A 16,277-nucleotide genomic window follows, 5' to 3' on the forward strand; every position below is an offset into this window, starting at 1 on the left:
TTGAGTCAGTTTGGTGTGACATAAGCACTGCAAAAGCAAAAATAAGAGTAGGAGTGTGTTATAGGCCTAATGACTCGAATGAGTACAATGAACAATTGTACAGAGAAATAGAGTGGGCCAGTAAATCAGAATGTCTTATAATGGGGGATTTTAACTTCCCAGATATTGACTGGAACTTGTGGGTTGGTCACTCACACACTAGTCAGACTTTTGTGGATTTATTGGATGATTGTTTTCTGCAGCAGCATGTTCGAGAGGCAACCAGAGAAAGTAATACTCTTGATCTGGTTATCAGCAGTGATCATTCGTGTATTAAGAATTTGCAGATAAAGGAACCACTAGGAGGCAGTGATCACAGTGTGCTGAAGTGGGATTTACTCAAAGAGGTAACTACCGTCAGGGGTAAAGGAAAGGGTTTTTGCTTCCGTAAAGGGGAGTACAGTGGTCTCAGACAGTTTTTAAATTCTGTACAGTGGGATCGACTGACGATGTTACAAACAGTAAATTCTAAGTGGGAAGCATTCAAGGAATTAATCGTGGAAGCTACTAGACTTTTCATACCGATGAAGAAATATTGTTCAAGGTTTAGGCCTAAATGGTTATCAAATGAACTAATGAGACTCGTGACAGAGAAGAAAAATGCATGGGATGCATATAAATTATCAGGCGACGCAGAAGCCTGTAGCAGATATAAGCTAGTCTGTAATCAGGTCACAAAGGAGGTTCGGCAGGCAAAGGCGGATTACGAGAAATCTTTGGCAAAAGATGCTAAGAAAAACAGCAAGGATTTCTTTACTTATATAAACTCTAAAAGGAAGGGGCTAAATATGATTGGTCCACTTGACATCGATGGTTCGACTGTTGATGATCCTGCTCAGATAGCAAACAAACTGAATGAGTATTTTGCATCTACATTCACACACATGAGGAATTATTACAATTTGAAAATGGAAGAAGGTTATCAAATTGTAGCAGTGTGCTTAATGATTTTGTAATAACTGAGAGCAAAGTGGAGGAGAAATTGTTGAAGTTAAACATAAGAAAGGCACCTGGGGCGGATGGGATCTATCCAGTTATATTAAAGGAGGCGGCAAAGCAACTAAGCAAACCCTTAGCCATAATTATGAGAGCATCCTTGGATTCAGGGGAGGTTCCCACGGACTGGAGATGTGCAAATGTATCCCCAATTCACAAAGGAGGTTCGAAGGGTGACACGAATAATTACAGACCAGTTAGTTTAACTTCTGTTCCGGGTAAAATAATGGAGTCACTGGTTAAAGATGCAGTGCAGGATCATCTAGACAAGACTGCAGCAATAATTCAGACACAGCATGGGTTTGTTAAGGGAAAGTCTTGTCTGACAAATTTGATTGGTTATTATGATGTGGTCACAAAGGAACTGGATGCAAAAAATAATTTTGATATCATATACTTGGATTTCAGGAAAGCTTTTGACACTGTTGCGCATGGAAGACTACTGTACAAATTGGAGCAGAATGGTATTAAGGGTAAGTTGCTACCATGGATAAAAGGATGGTTAAGTGGGAGAAGACAGAGGGTGGTAATCAATGGGTGCTGCTCTTCGTGGACTAATGTTATTAGTGGAGTCCCACAGGGTTCGGTGTTGGGTCCACTGTTGTTTTGTATATTTATCAATGATATTGATGAAGGTATATCAGGCTTAATGTCGAAGTTTGCAGATGACACGAAGGTTGGCAGGGTTGTTAATGACAGTAATGGCAGTGTGCTACTGCAACAGGATCTAGATAATTTGGGCAGATGGGCTAAGAAGTGGCAACTGAAGTTTAACCTTGACAAATGCAAAGTAGTGCATATGGGTAGAAGTAACCCCAGAGAAACGTACCAACTGTGTGGTACTACACTTAAGGTGGTAGAAAATGAAAAAGACCTGGGAGTAATTGTGCAGTCAGATATGAAGTTTTCTGAGCAATGTAGACAAGCTGCTAGGGCAGGTCATGGGGTTTTGTCAATGATATATAGGAATTTTGCTAGTAGGGAAAAGGAGGTGATTGTCCCTCTGTATAAGGCAATGGTCAGGCCACGCCTTGAGTACTGCGTACAGGTCTGGAGGCCTCATTTTAGGAAGGATGTAGATTTGCTTGAGCGTGTACAGAGAAGAGCAACACGATTGGTGAGGGGAATGAAGGGATTCTCTTACCAGGAGAGGCTTAAGTTCTGCAAATTGCAGTGGCTGGAGACTAGGCACCTGCGCGGTGATCTGATTGAGGTCTATAAGGCCTTGAATGGGTTGAGCACGCTGAATTCTGATGGGATCCTCCCACTTGTTCAGAATACGAACCTAAGGGGGCATAAATTCAAACTAAGAAAAGACAGATGTAGAATAGATGTGCGGAAATTTGCCTTTAGCCAGCGGGTGGTTAATTGCTGGAACAAACTTCCATCTGTCGTTGTGGAAGTTGATAGGTTGAATAAATTTAAGGAGGAACTGGACAGACATTTGGAGGGAATGGTGTGATTTTTTTTTTTTTTTTTTTGGCTGATGCTGCATAAGCTCCTACACTTGCTTTCTTGCATCAAGTGCCACTACTACTACTACTACTTTCTTGCATCATGTGCTTCAGCTAATGCTAAATACATCATTACGAAGAAAATTCTCACTGAAATAAATGTTAGTTGTAAGGAAGGGGTTACATGTAATAAAAACCTCATTTTTATTAAATTGTTTCGCTTCCTTCTTTTTTTTTTTTTTTGGCATTATCAGAAAAGTCGGCTTTTAAAATAAAAAAAAAAAAAAAAAAAAGCGTGTCAATTGCCATTTTAGACTTATTTTTTTAAACTGATTTCATAAAATATTCTAGTACACAATAAAATATTACGTTTTCCACTGATCAATTAATCTCACTTCGAACTGTGCCGTACCGTGACATCCAGAACCAGCATAATCGTTTCAATTCTTTCATCTTCTGAACTTATTTTTATTCATTCAGAGAATCTTTGTTCTTTTCTAGGGCATGTTCTGAAAACCAGTACCTGTTACCTTACCGTTTTCCTTCAGAAAAAGTAGCACTGTTGTAGTAGCCCATGCGGATAGCACAGTAGGTACAATCGCTGTTTCCATACAGTGTGGAAAAGGTCTGTTATCTGTTGAAATGGAAAAATTTGTTTTTTTCTTTTAAAACTGTGCCCGTGTTAGACACCTCTGTGGAGCATTACACGTTTTTTTTTTTTTTTTTTTTTTTTTCAATCCCTAACACTGTTTTTCATTCCACAAAAAACAGGCATCGATTACACACTTAATAGGAAGAATACATTGACACTTCAGGTGCCTCGGCGTAAATTCTAAATAATCAAATTATGAGAGATTCTTTTTCATTCACTGCCCACAATTTATTTTGAATTGGCTGAACCAGCACATGTGGGACGGTCATAAAATAAACTCATTAAATATGCTGGTGCGCGAAAATTAAGGTACAGTCGGGCTTGCACACATTTCGTAACGAGTGCAAGCCCGACTGTACCTTTAATTTTTTGTAGTGAAATGCGCACATGTGCGCATTGCTTTAATATGCAGGTATAGGATTTAAATGGAGCGATTTTCAATAGATCGGTTTCAGTATGGAAGTTAGCGAGCAATAGGCGAAGGTAGCAAGGGTTCTGAAGGTCTATCAAAATGCGATATACCGAATGTGGAGTCAGTTCCTGGAGACAGGAGAAACATCTCGAGGAGCTGTTCAAGATCAAGCAAATGTCATAATACCTTCATATGACCGATAACTGACAATTGACATTAAGGAAATGACAACAGCAACTCTCTCCCGAGTTTCCAGCCAACTCAAGACAAAACATCCCACTTCCAGAGATTGTGATGGAGTCGAAGAGAGAGGAACCGATTTATAAACATTACAAACAAGATCGTTACGGAGGGGGTTATTCCAATGGTCTTGGAAGATAAAATGCGTAACGTATGTTCGGAACTGCATCCCTTGAAGGGAGGAACTATGACCACAGTGAGGTATAGGGACGATTTTTTTTTTTTTTAGCCCTATGGAAAAAAAAAAAAAAAAAAAAATTTGGAGGTTCAGTAGGTACCCTGTTCCTTCCTTCTGATGATCAATAATAACGCTCTTTTCCATAAGAGCACAATTAGCGAACTTTCTTCACAGTAAAAATATTTCCTGAGGGGAAGGCTATCCAAGCATCCCTTCCCCACCGCAAAAAAAAAAAAAAAAAAAAAGCACACGAGTTTCAAACTGCAATTCTATTGAAGCTCGTTCACCTGAAAAAGAGGGTTCAGTACGACCAGGAGTCCTGAACACAGATGAAAATACGTGTATTGCCTGTCCAATAGTGATTATCATATCCACCTCTACAGCCTTCTGTGTTGCATACCCCTCTTCAGTTAAGTGTCAGCCAGTTTACACATTTCAGAAATGATGCGTTCAGCCACGATACTCTTGTCATAACTTAACGAACTTCTCGTAATTTCGTTGACTCGTGTCACTGATTTTTCAAACTATCTTGTCATATCTACCTTAACTTTGTCCACTAATATAATTCGGCACACTGTGGAGGGGTAATAATGTTCTAATAATTACTTCTCGAAGCATAAACTCATTTTCAGTTCAACTGAATTACGATAATGCAGTATTTAAAATAAATAAATGCACAAGGCATAATACTTTAAGAGTTTGGTATCTATATAATATCGGTGTTTAGATACACCATAGGTAACTCTTAATAAACTACAAAGTAGTTGTTGTAAGCATCATTTGCTCTTTCTCATATTGTGCTCTGCCTTCACGACGAGTTGCCATGATATTGCACTACTTCGAATAAGTAACCTGCCTTCACGACGAGTTGCCATGATATTGCACTACTTCGAATAAGTAACGCTTCACTAATAGAGAAGACTATTGTTACTTATTCTCAGTTGAGTACCACCACCCAGACAGCACTGTTTCACGGCTATTGGCCGATCATCAGTGGGTGGGCAGGTACACTGGTATTGCAGACATGACGACCCAGTTGTGAAGTTAATCACACAATATGAGAGATGCCAAGAGGTGTAGATGTCAATATTTAAAATAAATAAATGCACAAGGCATAATACTTTAAGAGTTTGGTATCTATATAATATCGGTGTTTAGATACACCATAGATAACTCTTAATAAACTACAAAGTAGTTGTTGTAGGCATCATTTGCTCTTTCTCATATTGTGCTCTGCCTTCACGACGAGTTGCCATGATATTGCACTACTTCGAATAAGTAACGCTTCACTAATAGAGAAGACTGCTATTACTAATAGAGATCACTAATAGAGAAGACTGCTATAGAGAAGAATGATGCCTACAACAACTACTTTGTAGTTTATTAAGAGTTATCTATGGTGTATCTAAACACCGATATTATATAGATAATGCAGTATATAAATCCCTGCAGCCGTTCTTAAGTTGTCCAATTATTCAGAAAAACTAGACAATGCTGGCATCATTTCAGAGACTGCCCAGTAATAATATTGACGCTTTCATCTTATATCAAGTTCAACTAGACCTGAACCACTCTGAAAAACAACGCAGATCTCTTTTGCCATTAAATAAAAGAAAAGTGAGGAAAAAGAGGATTGTTTGGAACGAACATTTCATTTTCTAACACCCCTTTCTAGCAGTCTCAGAAATAAACCGTGGACGCTGTCGAACACGTCAAGAACTGAAGTACGGAGAAAAACACCAGGCTATTGAAAGTCACGAACTCGACTTTTCACTCGGTACTAACGCTATGGAAGAGAAGGTCTAGTGAATGACTGAATCGTTTGTTCTTTTTCTCTATGATATAGTGAAATTCTAGGGAACAAAAGTAATAGTTGAATACATGCAAAAGTGTGCTTATCCGTTGCCCTGTACTTCTCTGTAACCTGGACATTAGGATTCTTGTCATATCTTTATAACTTCATAGGTTTCTTCAGCTTGAACAAGTGATTACATATATGAGTAGACAATTATAACGAAAATTTGAGTTAATTGTATTTTCGCTGTTACTAATGGAAATAAAGGTGAAATACTCAGCATAAAATAGAAAACCTCCGAATTCATTGATACTGGAAAGTTCAGCAAGTGACAGCTGTAATTTCTGTAGGAATTGATGAGGCTGGTTCTCACTCCACTCGTGTGGAATTTAAGGGACATCTTTCTGGATGCTATCGATGGACATTGCTAAAATAGAGCCTTCCAAACACTTCCTGTTAGGAAAACAACGGAGATTTTGTTTTCAGCGGTTCAACAGTTGCCATTGCAGAACTCACACACAAAATATTTCCCCGTTCTGCTTCAGCGAATGTCGCCTTCGTTTAAACAATCGACTGTTGTTTGTTTTTTGAATAGGAAAAATGTCAAAAGAAAATAATAAAAAAAAATCTTTGAATGTACACAATAGCATATTATCTTTTCTGACAATGCTGGCTGCTAACTGGCTGGTTTGGACTGAATTGGAATCGGAAAACCGGTTTTGGAATGTGAATATTACGACTTGCAACTACTAAACGAATAAACCAAAAAATTACAAAAAAAAAGAGAGTTCTGACTCTGGTTTAAACGAATACGAATGTTTTTTTTCATTACTGGTTCCCTAACACTCTTCTGAAGACTAGTAAGAGAAAGTGTCCCGAATTGCCTTTAAAATGAGAAATCCCTGAGAAACGCTAGTAGCCAAGATGAAATGTCTAGGAGACAGCTATATTCTTCCAACAAAGTAGTTCCTGATCCACTTATGATTACTACCCTTCCACAACGTATGGAAAAAGCCTGTGCCCAATTCCCGTCGGAATTGTAAGAAGTTTTATCGGCTTTTTTCATATAGTGTTCGAGTTATATAGTCTCGTCCTACAGATGCCTTGCTTTTCTCATCTAGCACGCTGACAAACAGAACAGAATATTCTCCCAACTCACAGACAACACATTGAGGGTTCACCGCCTGGGCACTTACTCCAAATAGCCCAGATTGCTCGTCATCAAATTGATCAGGCGTATCAGGATTATACAGTATAATCGAACTATAACGAAGGGTGTTTCCAATACTGTACATGGTAAACCAAGTGGAAAACGGAAAAGGCGTTATCATTATTTATGCGTGGTTATAAACCAGTGATTTCGGAAGTGGGGAATATATTCCCCGCTCCCTCTTGAAGTTACAGTCCGCTATTTAGTGAGACCCGACTTTTCTAGGAAAGCCAAAATAGGAAAAAAAATAAATTCCTAAATTTTGTTGTAAAAGTGATGCAACAAAAGTTCTAAACAAAATTCTAAATGTTTTTGCAAAATAAACTAAACTAAACGATATATCCGAAAAGAATACAAAGCCACTTTCGATGTAATGCATCATTCCGTTTTTCCTAAAATTCTTCAGACTGACTGTAATTAGCCTATGCGACCTTATATTTTTCTTGGCCGTTTACACTGAAAAAGAATGTTGCAAAGATACTCTTGGTTTAAATAATTAGCATCCCAGACTAAATTGTCACCCAAGAAAAGTGACATAAAAATTAATTGCCAAGAGGATACCAGAAATATATTTCTTAAGGGACAATAGGCTATTATACTTTTTCTAGAGCATATACAGTAAAACAATAACGCAGGTGTTTCCTATGCTCTGAATCTCTGAGTGTGTTACATGCTTTAACAATTTTGCAATTTCACCGATGTCCAGTCCTGCGTCACATTCAGGCAATTCTATATGCTTTATAAAATGCCTCACGTGTACAGCCTCTTGTTTAATTCCACACCACTCAGAATCCAGGTATTCAGTTAGCTGGCCAGGCTACCAAAATCAGCGACGACCCTAACAGAGCATACTGCATTAAGTAATTAGTGAAAAAATTACTTTCACTCTGGCAAACAAAGATTTTTAAGCCACGGGTTGGGTTATCCAAGCAGTACCATGCTCATGCACCCAGTGTATATCTTCTGTAAATTGGATGTGTTCTCTAGTCGGTCTGCCAATTTTCTCCTCTTTCGAAACCGACTAACTTGGCCATAGCATGAAAGAACCCATAGAAGTTTCTTGCTCCATTTATTCGAACCCAAGACTTTTCCACGAGGTGTGCGTACAATTATGACGCTTTTACTCCGGCAGGCGATATAGCGCAGTCAGGAGATAAACAAATAATGTAAGATTAAACTTATGATTAGTCTTGGTAATTTAGCCTTCGAACAGTTCGCCTGGAGGAGGTTGTCTTGGCAAGACTCCGTAAAGATAGTAGCTATCACACGTACGCTTACCTGCTAAGAGCTGAAGGTAAACCTATATGTGAACGCTGCAATATTACCTTGTATCATTCACTGATTAACTTCCCTCAACTTATCAATTAATGATCCAGAGCTTTTTCTGTTTTTTGCTCGATGAAATAGGGCACCTTTCATTCTCCTCATGATTGTCTATCTTGTAGTGTTTTTGTATTTCAATGTTTTATAGCTCTCTTATGCTCGAGGATTTTAGTTGTAAATTTATTTGGTTATCACTGCAGAGGCGAAGAGATCAGAAGTACTTTTTACGATATTCCCATTTTTGATTGTAAATAAATATTTACAGTAATAAGTCTTTCTATCTGACGTGATTTAAAGAGATGACCTGTTAGTCAACTTGAGAGGTGGTCACTATCTGTAAACGCCAGCTTTGATAGATAGGGAGATTATGGGAAGTGTTGTGGTTTACTAAGCAACTGAAACCAGGCGACGACACAACACGCATTGGGTAATGTCTTTAACCTTAGAGTAGGGCTTGAACAGTTGGGGAAATCAGCGGTTGCATTACAAGCAGCAATATCCTAAGGAAGAAAAGCATGCCGGTAAGAAAGTATAACACAGCATGCATTAATTGTGTCTTCTTTCTAAAAATGGATAGTAGAATTACGAGATCACCATATCTGGGCGTCTCGCCTAACAACTTGTGTTTACAGTTCGACCCAAACCAGATTCACAATACATGCGAGATGGTATTAGACTTCCTGACAGATTATTTTCCACTTTCTTTAAAACAACATAGCACCAATGAAAGTATAAGCACTCGTAGCCATTTAAACCCTTGTCTATACTCCGATTTAAACCAAATTTATAGTACGTGTATGGAGGGAGAGGGAATGTCCACGATTCCGAACTGCCACTGAAATAAGACAAGGCAGAAGCAAGAAACATTAATCAATGTTTCTTGATCAAGAAACATAACTACTTTTAGATGTAATGGCATCTTATGTTATTGCTCGTAACTGCCTTATACATACTATGCCCTTAATGTCCTTATGCCCTTATGCCCCTATGCCCTTAATGACCACTAGGCTACGGCGGCAAGGCCGCCGTAGCCTAGTGGTCAGGCGCGCGGGTGCATAGGTACACGTGCCTTGAGTGACCGGGGTTCAAGCCTGTGACTGCTGAATACGGTGCTGTTTCTTGTATTCTGTCGATCTTGTGAACTCCTCTGATCATTTGATCGTCCCGGAGTATAAGCAGAAATTTATTTATTTATTTATTTATTTACTTTTAACTCGTACATGCACACCTTCTCCCCCCCCCCATTAATCCTTATTAAATAAATCCGTATTAAATTCCTATATCAAAAGGAGTAGAAAATACTCGCTACTAGTTCTGAGAACTTCTTGTAAACAGTTATTATTAAATTATTGCATCGACAGCTGCGGAAATGTTACGCACTCTGTCGCCTGAAACATTTCTCCTTTCTTCCACAGAAAAGTTGCAATGGAGTAATGTCGAATAAGTTCAGAGAATCGGCGAGGCCATGATCCGAAACTGTTTTGCTAAGTAAAGTCCGTACGCCTATTGCGAAGCCAGCGAAACTGAGCCCCACCTCTGAAGGATCATTGATTTCTATGGCTGTTCCAGTTAGTGGTGGATGCAAAAATAATTTCAGCATGTCCAGCCATATTTTCCAGTTAAAATGTGTTCCGAGAAGAACAACTGCCGATAATACGATCGTTAATTAATCTTCGCACTATCATGATTGTCACGGTTCTACCGAATCGCCAGATGTGCCCGTTCGAGCAATTGACTTTTCCACTTAAGCAGAAAATGGCTTCGTCCGATAACATAACTCGCTGCCTTTCGAGTGTGCGTCTTGGTAACAACCTGGAACGAAGTGCGCTTTGGACAGTCACTGTATGTGATTACCTGTATCCAGTTTAGCAGCGATACACAGGATGAAAATCTTGAATTTGGCTTCCTCTCCATCCTTGTTTTGTAATGAAAAATGTGCCCAAAGACTTGCATATGATTTGGCATCATTTATCGCTGTAGCTCCTGCCTGTAGTAGCTGAATTTTCCAAGTATAAAAACAAATGTTTGTACAGAATCTTATGCACTCTTGCCGTAGAGGATTCTTTTCTCGCGAGTTCCTCGCACTTATTTTTTATTTATTTATTTTTTTTGCTGGGCTGTTGCAGAATTGAGCCAAGGAAACCAGGACCATAGGGCCCCCGTGTAGCATGTCTGTAAATTGCATGTATTCGGTTTGTAAGGATGAAGAACCGATTTTTGAGAGAACAATATGATATACGTGCTGACCTCGCTGTAAGACAGACCTATTTTTTTTCGGTAAACGAAAGTAGCTATACTACCACTGCCCTCCCAAAGGGTATTTATTTTGAGCAGACTCTTTACATGGTCAATTTCCTTTCAAATCACGACAATCTCACTATGGATTGCTTCCTATTACTTTCTCCATACTGTCGAACTATGAACTAAACATTTATGAAGAAACAACTGTCCATAGAAGTTGTGTACCATTTATTTATAACGTGATGCCCCACACCCATCAATGCTGTTCGAACAATCGTGTCATTTCCTCAGAAGACAGAACTGGAACTGCACAATGAATGATACCAAAACGTTTAAATGTCAAATTAATGTCTTTAGCCATTTAAGAATTATTAATGTATAATTAACCACTCTTATACCACGTGGAGTTATTAATATAAATTTTATTTAAGCATAGCCTAAACTAATATATACTTAAATGGGTAACAACCACGTAACGTCCTTCCCTAACTATATTAGAATGTCTTTAGCATTTCTCATCTTGAGATTCAAATCACTGATTTGATGAATTACACCACTGATGGCGTCACTTCCTGCCCTTTGAAAGAAGGGCAGCATCTCACCAGCTCTAAGGAAACGACACGAATAAAAGTAGTAAATGAGTTGCCAAAAATAAATAAATAAAATAAACGGTCGACACACACGGCTTCCGTTTAATCATTTTGAAGGTCGTAGCGCAATCTTAATAGACCCCCCCTCCTGCTCTGTACCTTCCAAGAGATAATGGAGACCTAGATATCTGTCTGCAGCCAATATACAAGTGAAACCGATCCGGAAGGTTAAACACACCAAGCACTCTAGACACTTGTGATCAATTTTTATTGGATGCTCATTACTTAAAGTTTTCGAAAAGCTTACTTATTCCGATCTTGTAAATCATTGTTTTAGCCATAGATCTTAGAATATACATAGTATGAAGATAGTTATTAATAAAAAGTCCGACAAACTCCAACGTCCCCTTCATGGGAAAAGGAGCTGGACGTCCTGTTTCTTTACGTGAAATTTTCATTCAATAGAATTTCCATTCCAGCTATTTTATCCATTCAACAAGAATATTTAAATATCCAAAGAAATCGAAAATCAAAGCAGTGCATTTTTGTTTGTTAGTACATCAAAGTTAGACAAAAAATTCGGACTTCTCATCCTATACAGACGGCATTAAACTTTGTCATATCAGATGGTGCGGATACCCTTCGTACAATTCAGGAAAAGATAAATAAAGGACTACGTATCGACGGCTACCAACGCATGATTGGGCTGGAGATCAACATCGACATTAATGCTTTCTCCATGAAGAATACTTAATTTAATGAAAATCCATCCACTGGAAGTAGAGTTATTACATATTCGGACGGACAAAGAAATTTTCGGATTTACAGTCTAATTGAAATTCGGGTCAAACTCTACTGATCTTTTAAACGGCGTTTTTCTCCAATAGAAAGAACATTTCTTTTTTAAGATGTATGCAAATTAAAAAGAAAAAAAAATCCAAGAAAGATTTTAAAGAAATCAATCGCTAGTCTGTTGATGAGCTGGATAGCCTTTCCGGGGAACATAGCACTTAGTCGACCTAGATTGTCTAGCCCTATTTGAAAAGGAAGCCGAGGGTCCGTCTGGTAGCGTCCTGCTCTCCTTGAAGTCTTAACGTTGTCGTCCATTCTGAGGGCATTTATGTGTCCGGTTATGAGTTTAGTAAGTGTTAGAACATTTTGGGCAGCAATCTGATGTTTCCAAGGCATCACGTCTAAATTCGAGTAGAGCACCGATCTAGAGATCGGTATACTGTCTCCCTGTAATTCTGTTAAGCCATTTGAGGATCCGGTACTCTAACCCGAGAAATTTGATGATGTGGGTTTTTTTGTAAAATTTATTTAAAAATGATTTTTAAAATTCAGGATCACGCATTGGTATTACATTATAAAATGTTAAAAAGAAAAAGTTTTGGTTTTAACGTCTATACTATATTGCAGTTTGATTTACGGCAGCTATCGGTCCTGATTAGACACGTGAATTACTGATTATTATCAATGGAAAATCTAATAACATCATAGCATAATTATGATGAAAATTAATTGATTTTGATTGGTAATTTCATATCTTCTACGGATATTATAAATTTTTGTATTACAAACTTCATAGGGACCAAAGTACTACTAACTTAATTATTAGTTACTGTAAGAAGAAACAAGGATCTTGTTCAGCCAAGATCCGCATTTACTGAACAACTGTGGAAGAGCATTTTTTCTTTTTTAACTACCACCAAATAGCCGTACAGTAGTCTATATGGCACAATAGTAACTCTACAAATTGTTTCTTGTTTTGTTGCACAGCCTAAAGCAGATGCTTGAAACGAAATGTGAGCTAAGATGAGACGAGTGCAATATGTGGAGAAAACTGTCCGTTCTATAGGACTGTTGCAGAGTAGCACAGGGCATTCAAGTGGGATGTTAGTGCTCGTGATGCAAGAATTCCAGGACGCACTACAATTGCTATGATAGAGGATAATGAGTGAAAGTACTGGTCATGGCCACGCGCCGTGTAGCAATTCGCAAAATGGTTCATGAAGTCCGTCTGAGAAAACATCATTCAAAACTAATTGCACTTGAATGAGGTTTCTGCCTGATTGCTAAGTGCGTTGACTATTACTTTTCTAAAAGATGCAAAGGCAAATCTGAATACAGAATCTTCACTAATCGTATATGAAACTATAACCAGGATAATTCAAATTGAGGAAAGACAGTTGTAGAACAGATGAGCGGAATTTTCCTTTAGCCAGCAAGTGGTTAATTGCTGGAACAAACTTCCATCTGTCGTTGTGGAAGTTGATAGCTTAAATAAATTCAAGGAAGAACTGGACAAACATTTAGAGGGAATGGTTGTATGAATTTTTTTTTGTCTGATGCTACATAAGCTCATACGCTTGCTTTCTTGCATCACATGCCACGATTACATCTTTTCCAGACTGATTAATACAGATGAGGCATGGATTCACCATTTTAATCTTGAATCTAAGTAATTTTTCATATATTCTCAGTAACCTTCCTCACAGAATAAGTAGGGAAAGTGACCAGTTCTTCCATGGATGCTATTGGGCCAACATAATATTTTCTGGGAAGAATGCTTACAGATTTTTGGAAATTTATATATATTTTTCTACTTGGAAGGTATATTAGATTTATAGTATTAAATGTATGGAAAATATACCGCTTTATGCCCAGGTTTCCAAGAATACATCATTAGCTAAGAGTAACACTGCGCATTTAAAATATTCATTTATTTATAATTATCTGAAGAAGAATAAAATCCATCCGATTACGGTCATGATCATCTGCACATGGTTCGATTCTACTACAATGAAACCTTTTCGGACAGTATTTTTGACATTTCCGAGCAGAATTTTTATTTATTCTTATTTCTTCATTCAAGTACGAGTAAAGCATTCCTTTGAAAACTATAACGAATTTTTTTCTGATTTTCCGACAAACGCTAAAAAACGCGAGTGTGCGCGAGCGTGTCACCAAGTAAAAGCCATGACCTGGACACGCATCATTATGTCCGTTTCCTGATATTGTATTCAAAAATGCGTACTCACCAACACAAAAGCAAATTTTATTTTTTTCAAATAAAATTCCGGTTTGTTTGAACAGAATGGTAAAATTTGTGATGGTTATCAATGGAATGCACTACTTGAATGAAGAAATGCACATTTTTGCTTATCGAAAGAAACAATAACAAAAATTCCGAGAGAAAATGGTGAAATACTTCAGAAAAGTTCAGTTCCATTTCGTCTAATGCAGAACTCATCACTACGTTTGGATGAGAGTTTGTGACAGTCCTATGAACTAAATCTTAAAAACTGGCATCCTCGTTTATATACATGTATAGGCCTATATCCGATATCACATTTTCTCCATTTCCTTTTACACTACCTAACTTTTAAGTTGTTTTCATTCTTAATATTCTGTACATGAGTGTATATATATATATATATATTATATCAGGGGGTTTCAAACTGCGTGTCGCGCGCAACAACTTTATTTTCGATGCTTTATTTTATAAAGTTATAGGATTGTACCATTGTTTTATTCGATGCAGATTAAAGTTTAATTATTAATAAGTGGCATATTATTTCTTGTCCAACTGTAACCCAAACAAAATCGTTGGTTTTATTTATGGAGGGGTCACACAAATTCATTTATCACTTTATAGGATCGTGATATCGCAAAGTTTGAAAACGTCCGTATTATACCGCATTTTGTCTCTTACACGCATTGTAATTTAAAGAATACCTGCAACGTATACATAAACTCAAATGATTTACTAATGTCTGAATGAATTAATGTAGAAATTATACGAGACTACATTCATACACTGCTACATTAATTTCATATACATCGAACTGAGGAAATTCCATTTGTTACGAAACGTAAATGTAGTATTCATATAACACGGATACTAGGTTGGAAAAGTCCATTAATGAAAGGGGAACAGTTCGGTGCACTTGTATATTACTAGTTTTCGAATTACCTCTCAAAGATGTTCGGGCATTAAGTTAATTCAAACTCAAGGTCCCGTTAAGTGTACCTTTATTTCTTTAAAGAGAACCCTTAAACTCTCGTGAACTGCAAGGTCAGCTTAAAGGACGCATTAAGTATTTCATTCCACGTTTCTCTTGGATGTACCCCCGACAACTGCTGTATCATTGCTGTAACAGGATTCTATCTATAGATGCATCGCAGTAGGCGATGTCACTTGTCCTAATTTTCCTGTCTTAAAAACAGATATGGAGTAATCAGAATCTTGCGGAACTCTTAGACTCCCTTCAGATTCAGGAATTTATTACCTTCTTTTTACATTCCAATATGCGTTTTTATTCCAGCTAAGACCTTAAAGATCCAAAAAGAAAATCCACCCAACAGAAGATAAAAATACATTTGTACGCTGCTAAACATAACAGTAGAGAAAAAAAAAAAACTTTGAAATTCATGTTTTTAAGCTCTCTAAAATACAAAACCTTGAAAGTGGATAATGCAATAAAGAAGATGTACAGACTTACCACTGCTTGTTCATTTTCCTCGGTAATATTTGTCGCATAATTCCAAGATGCTTCGGTGATAATTGACTGGGAAAGGCCCAATTTAACATTTAAGTCATCAAGGTAAGCTCTTCCGACGTTATCTGACTGGATTTTACCGCTCAGGTTAATAATATCACAGGTAACAAACCCGACGACAACTACAAGAACGGCTACTCCGACCTCGTGGTTCGCTCCGATCATGTTTACTTTATGTAACAGTCGTCACTTTGCTCCTTAGCTCGAGCTTGTTAAATGTGTGTTAACAGGACACTTCCAGGTGGTAAAGAATGCTATTCGATACGCATGCGTAGAATAGTAGTAGTATAAAGTGTAAGAATGCCGTAGGGGTGGGTGTGATGTTTATGATAAGGAAAAAAAAAAAAAATGCACGTGCTTTCACAGCGGCCCGGATGTGTGTGTGTGTAATGTAACGCTTAGCTATTCATGCGAAACCTAAAATAGCAGGCAAAGAAGCAGTTCAGTTCTTCAGTAGTTTTAACGTGAAAAACGAGAAGTTTGGGAGTAATTTTAGAAATGCGAGTCTCCGCAATGAAAACAATTAAAGCGATGCCAGTGTTCAAATCCTAGCTGGTTTAATATCCCGTGTTGTTCCACCCAATT

At 37.8% G+C, this 16,277-nt stretch overlaps 1 protein-coding gene across 1 annotated transcript in view; it reads right to left on the minus strand.

Annotated features, from left to right (window-relative positions):
* Window positions 1–15,915, minus strand: part of LOC150089821 (uncharacterized) — a 256,206-nt gene extending 240,291 nt beyond the window's left edge. The window contains exon 1 of the mRNA XM_090390108.1: window positions 15,636–15,915. Coding sequence (XP_090246234.1) covers window positions 15,636–15,857 — 222 coding nt within the window. The 5' untranslated portion in view covers window positions 15,858–15,915. The remainder of the gene's footprint in view (window positions 1–15,635) is intronic.
* Between the last annotated feature and the right edge of the window lie 362 nt (window positions 15,916–16,277).

Source organism: Mastigoproctus giganteus, chromosome 2 (assembly GCF_048544385.1).
Source record: "Mastigoproctus giganteus isolate SK-2022 chromosome 2, ASM4854438v1, whole genome shotgun sequence".
NCBI lineage: Eukaryota > Metazoa > Arthropoda > Arachnida > Uropygi > Thelyphonidae > Mastigoproctus > Mastigoproctus giganteus.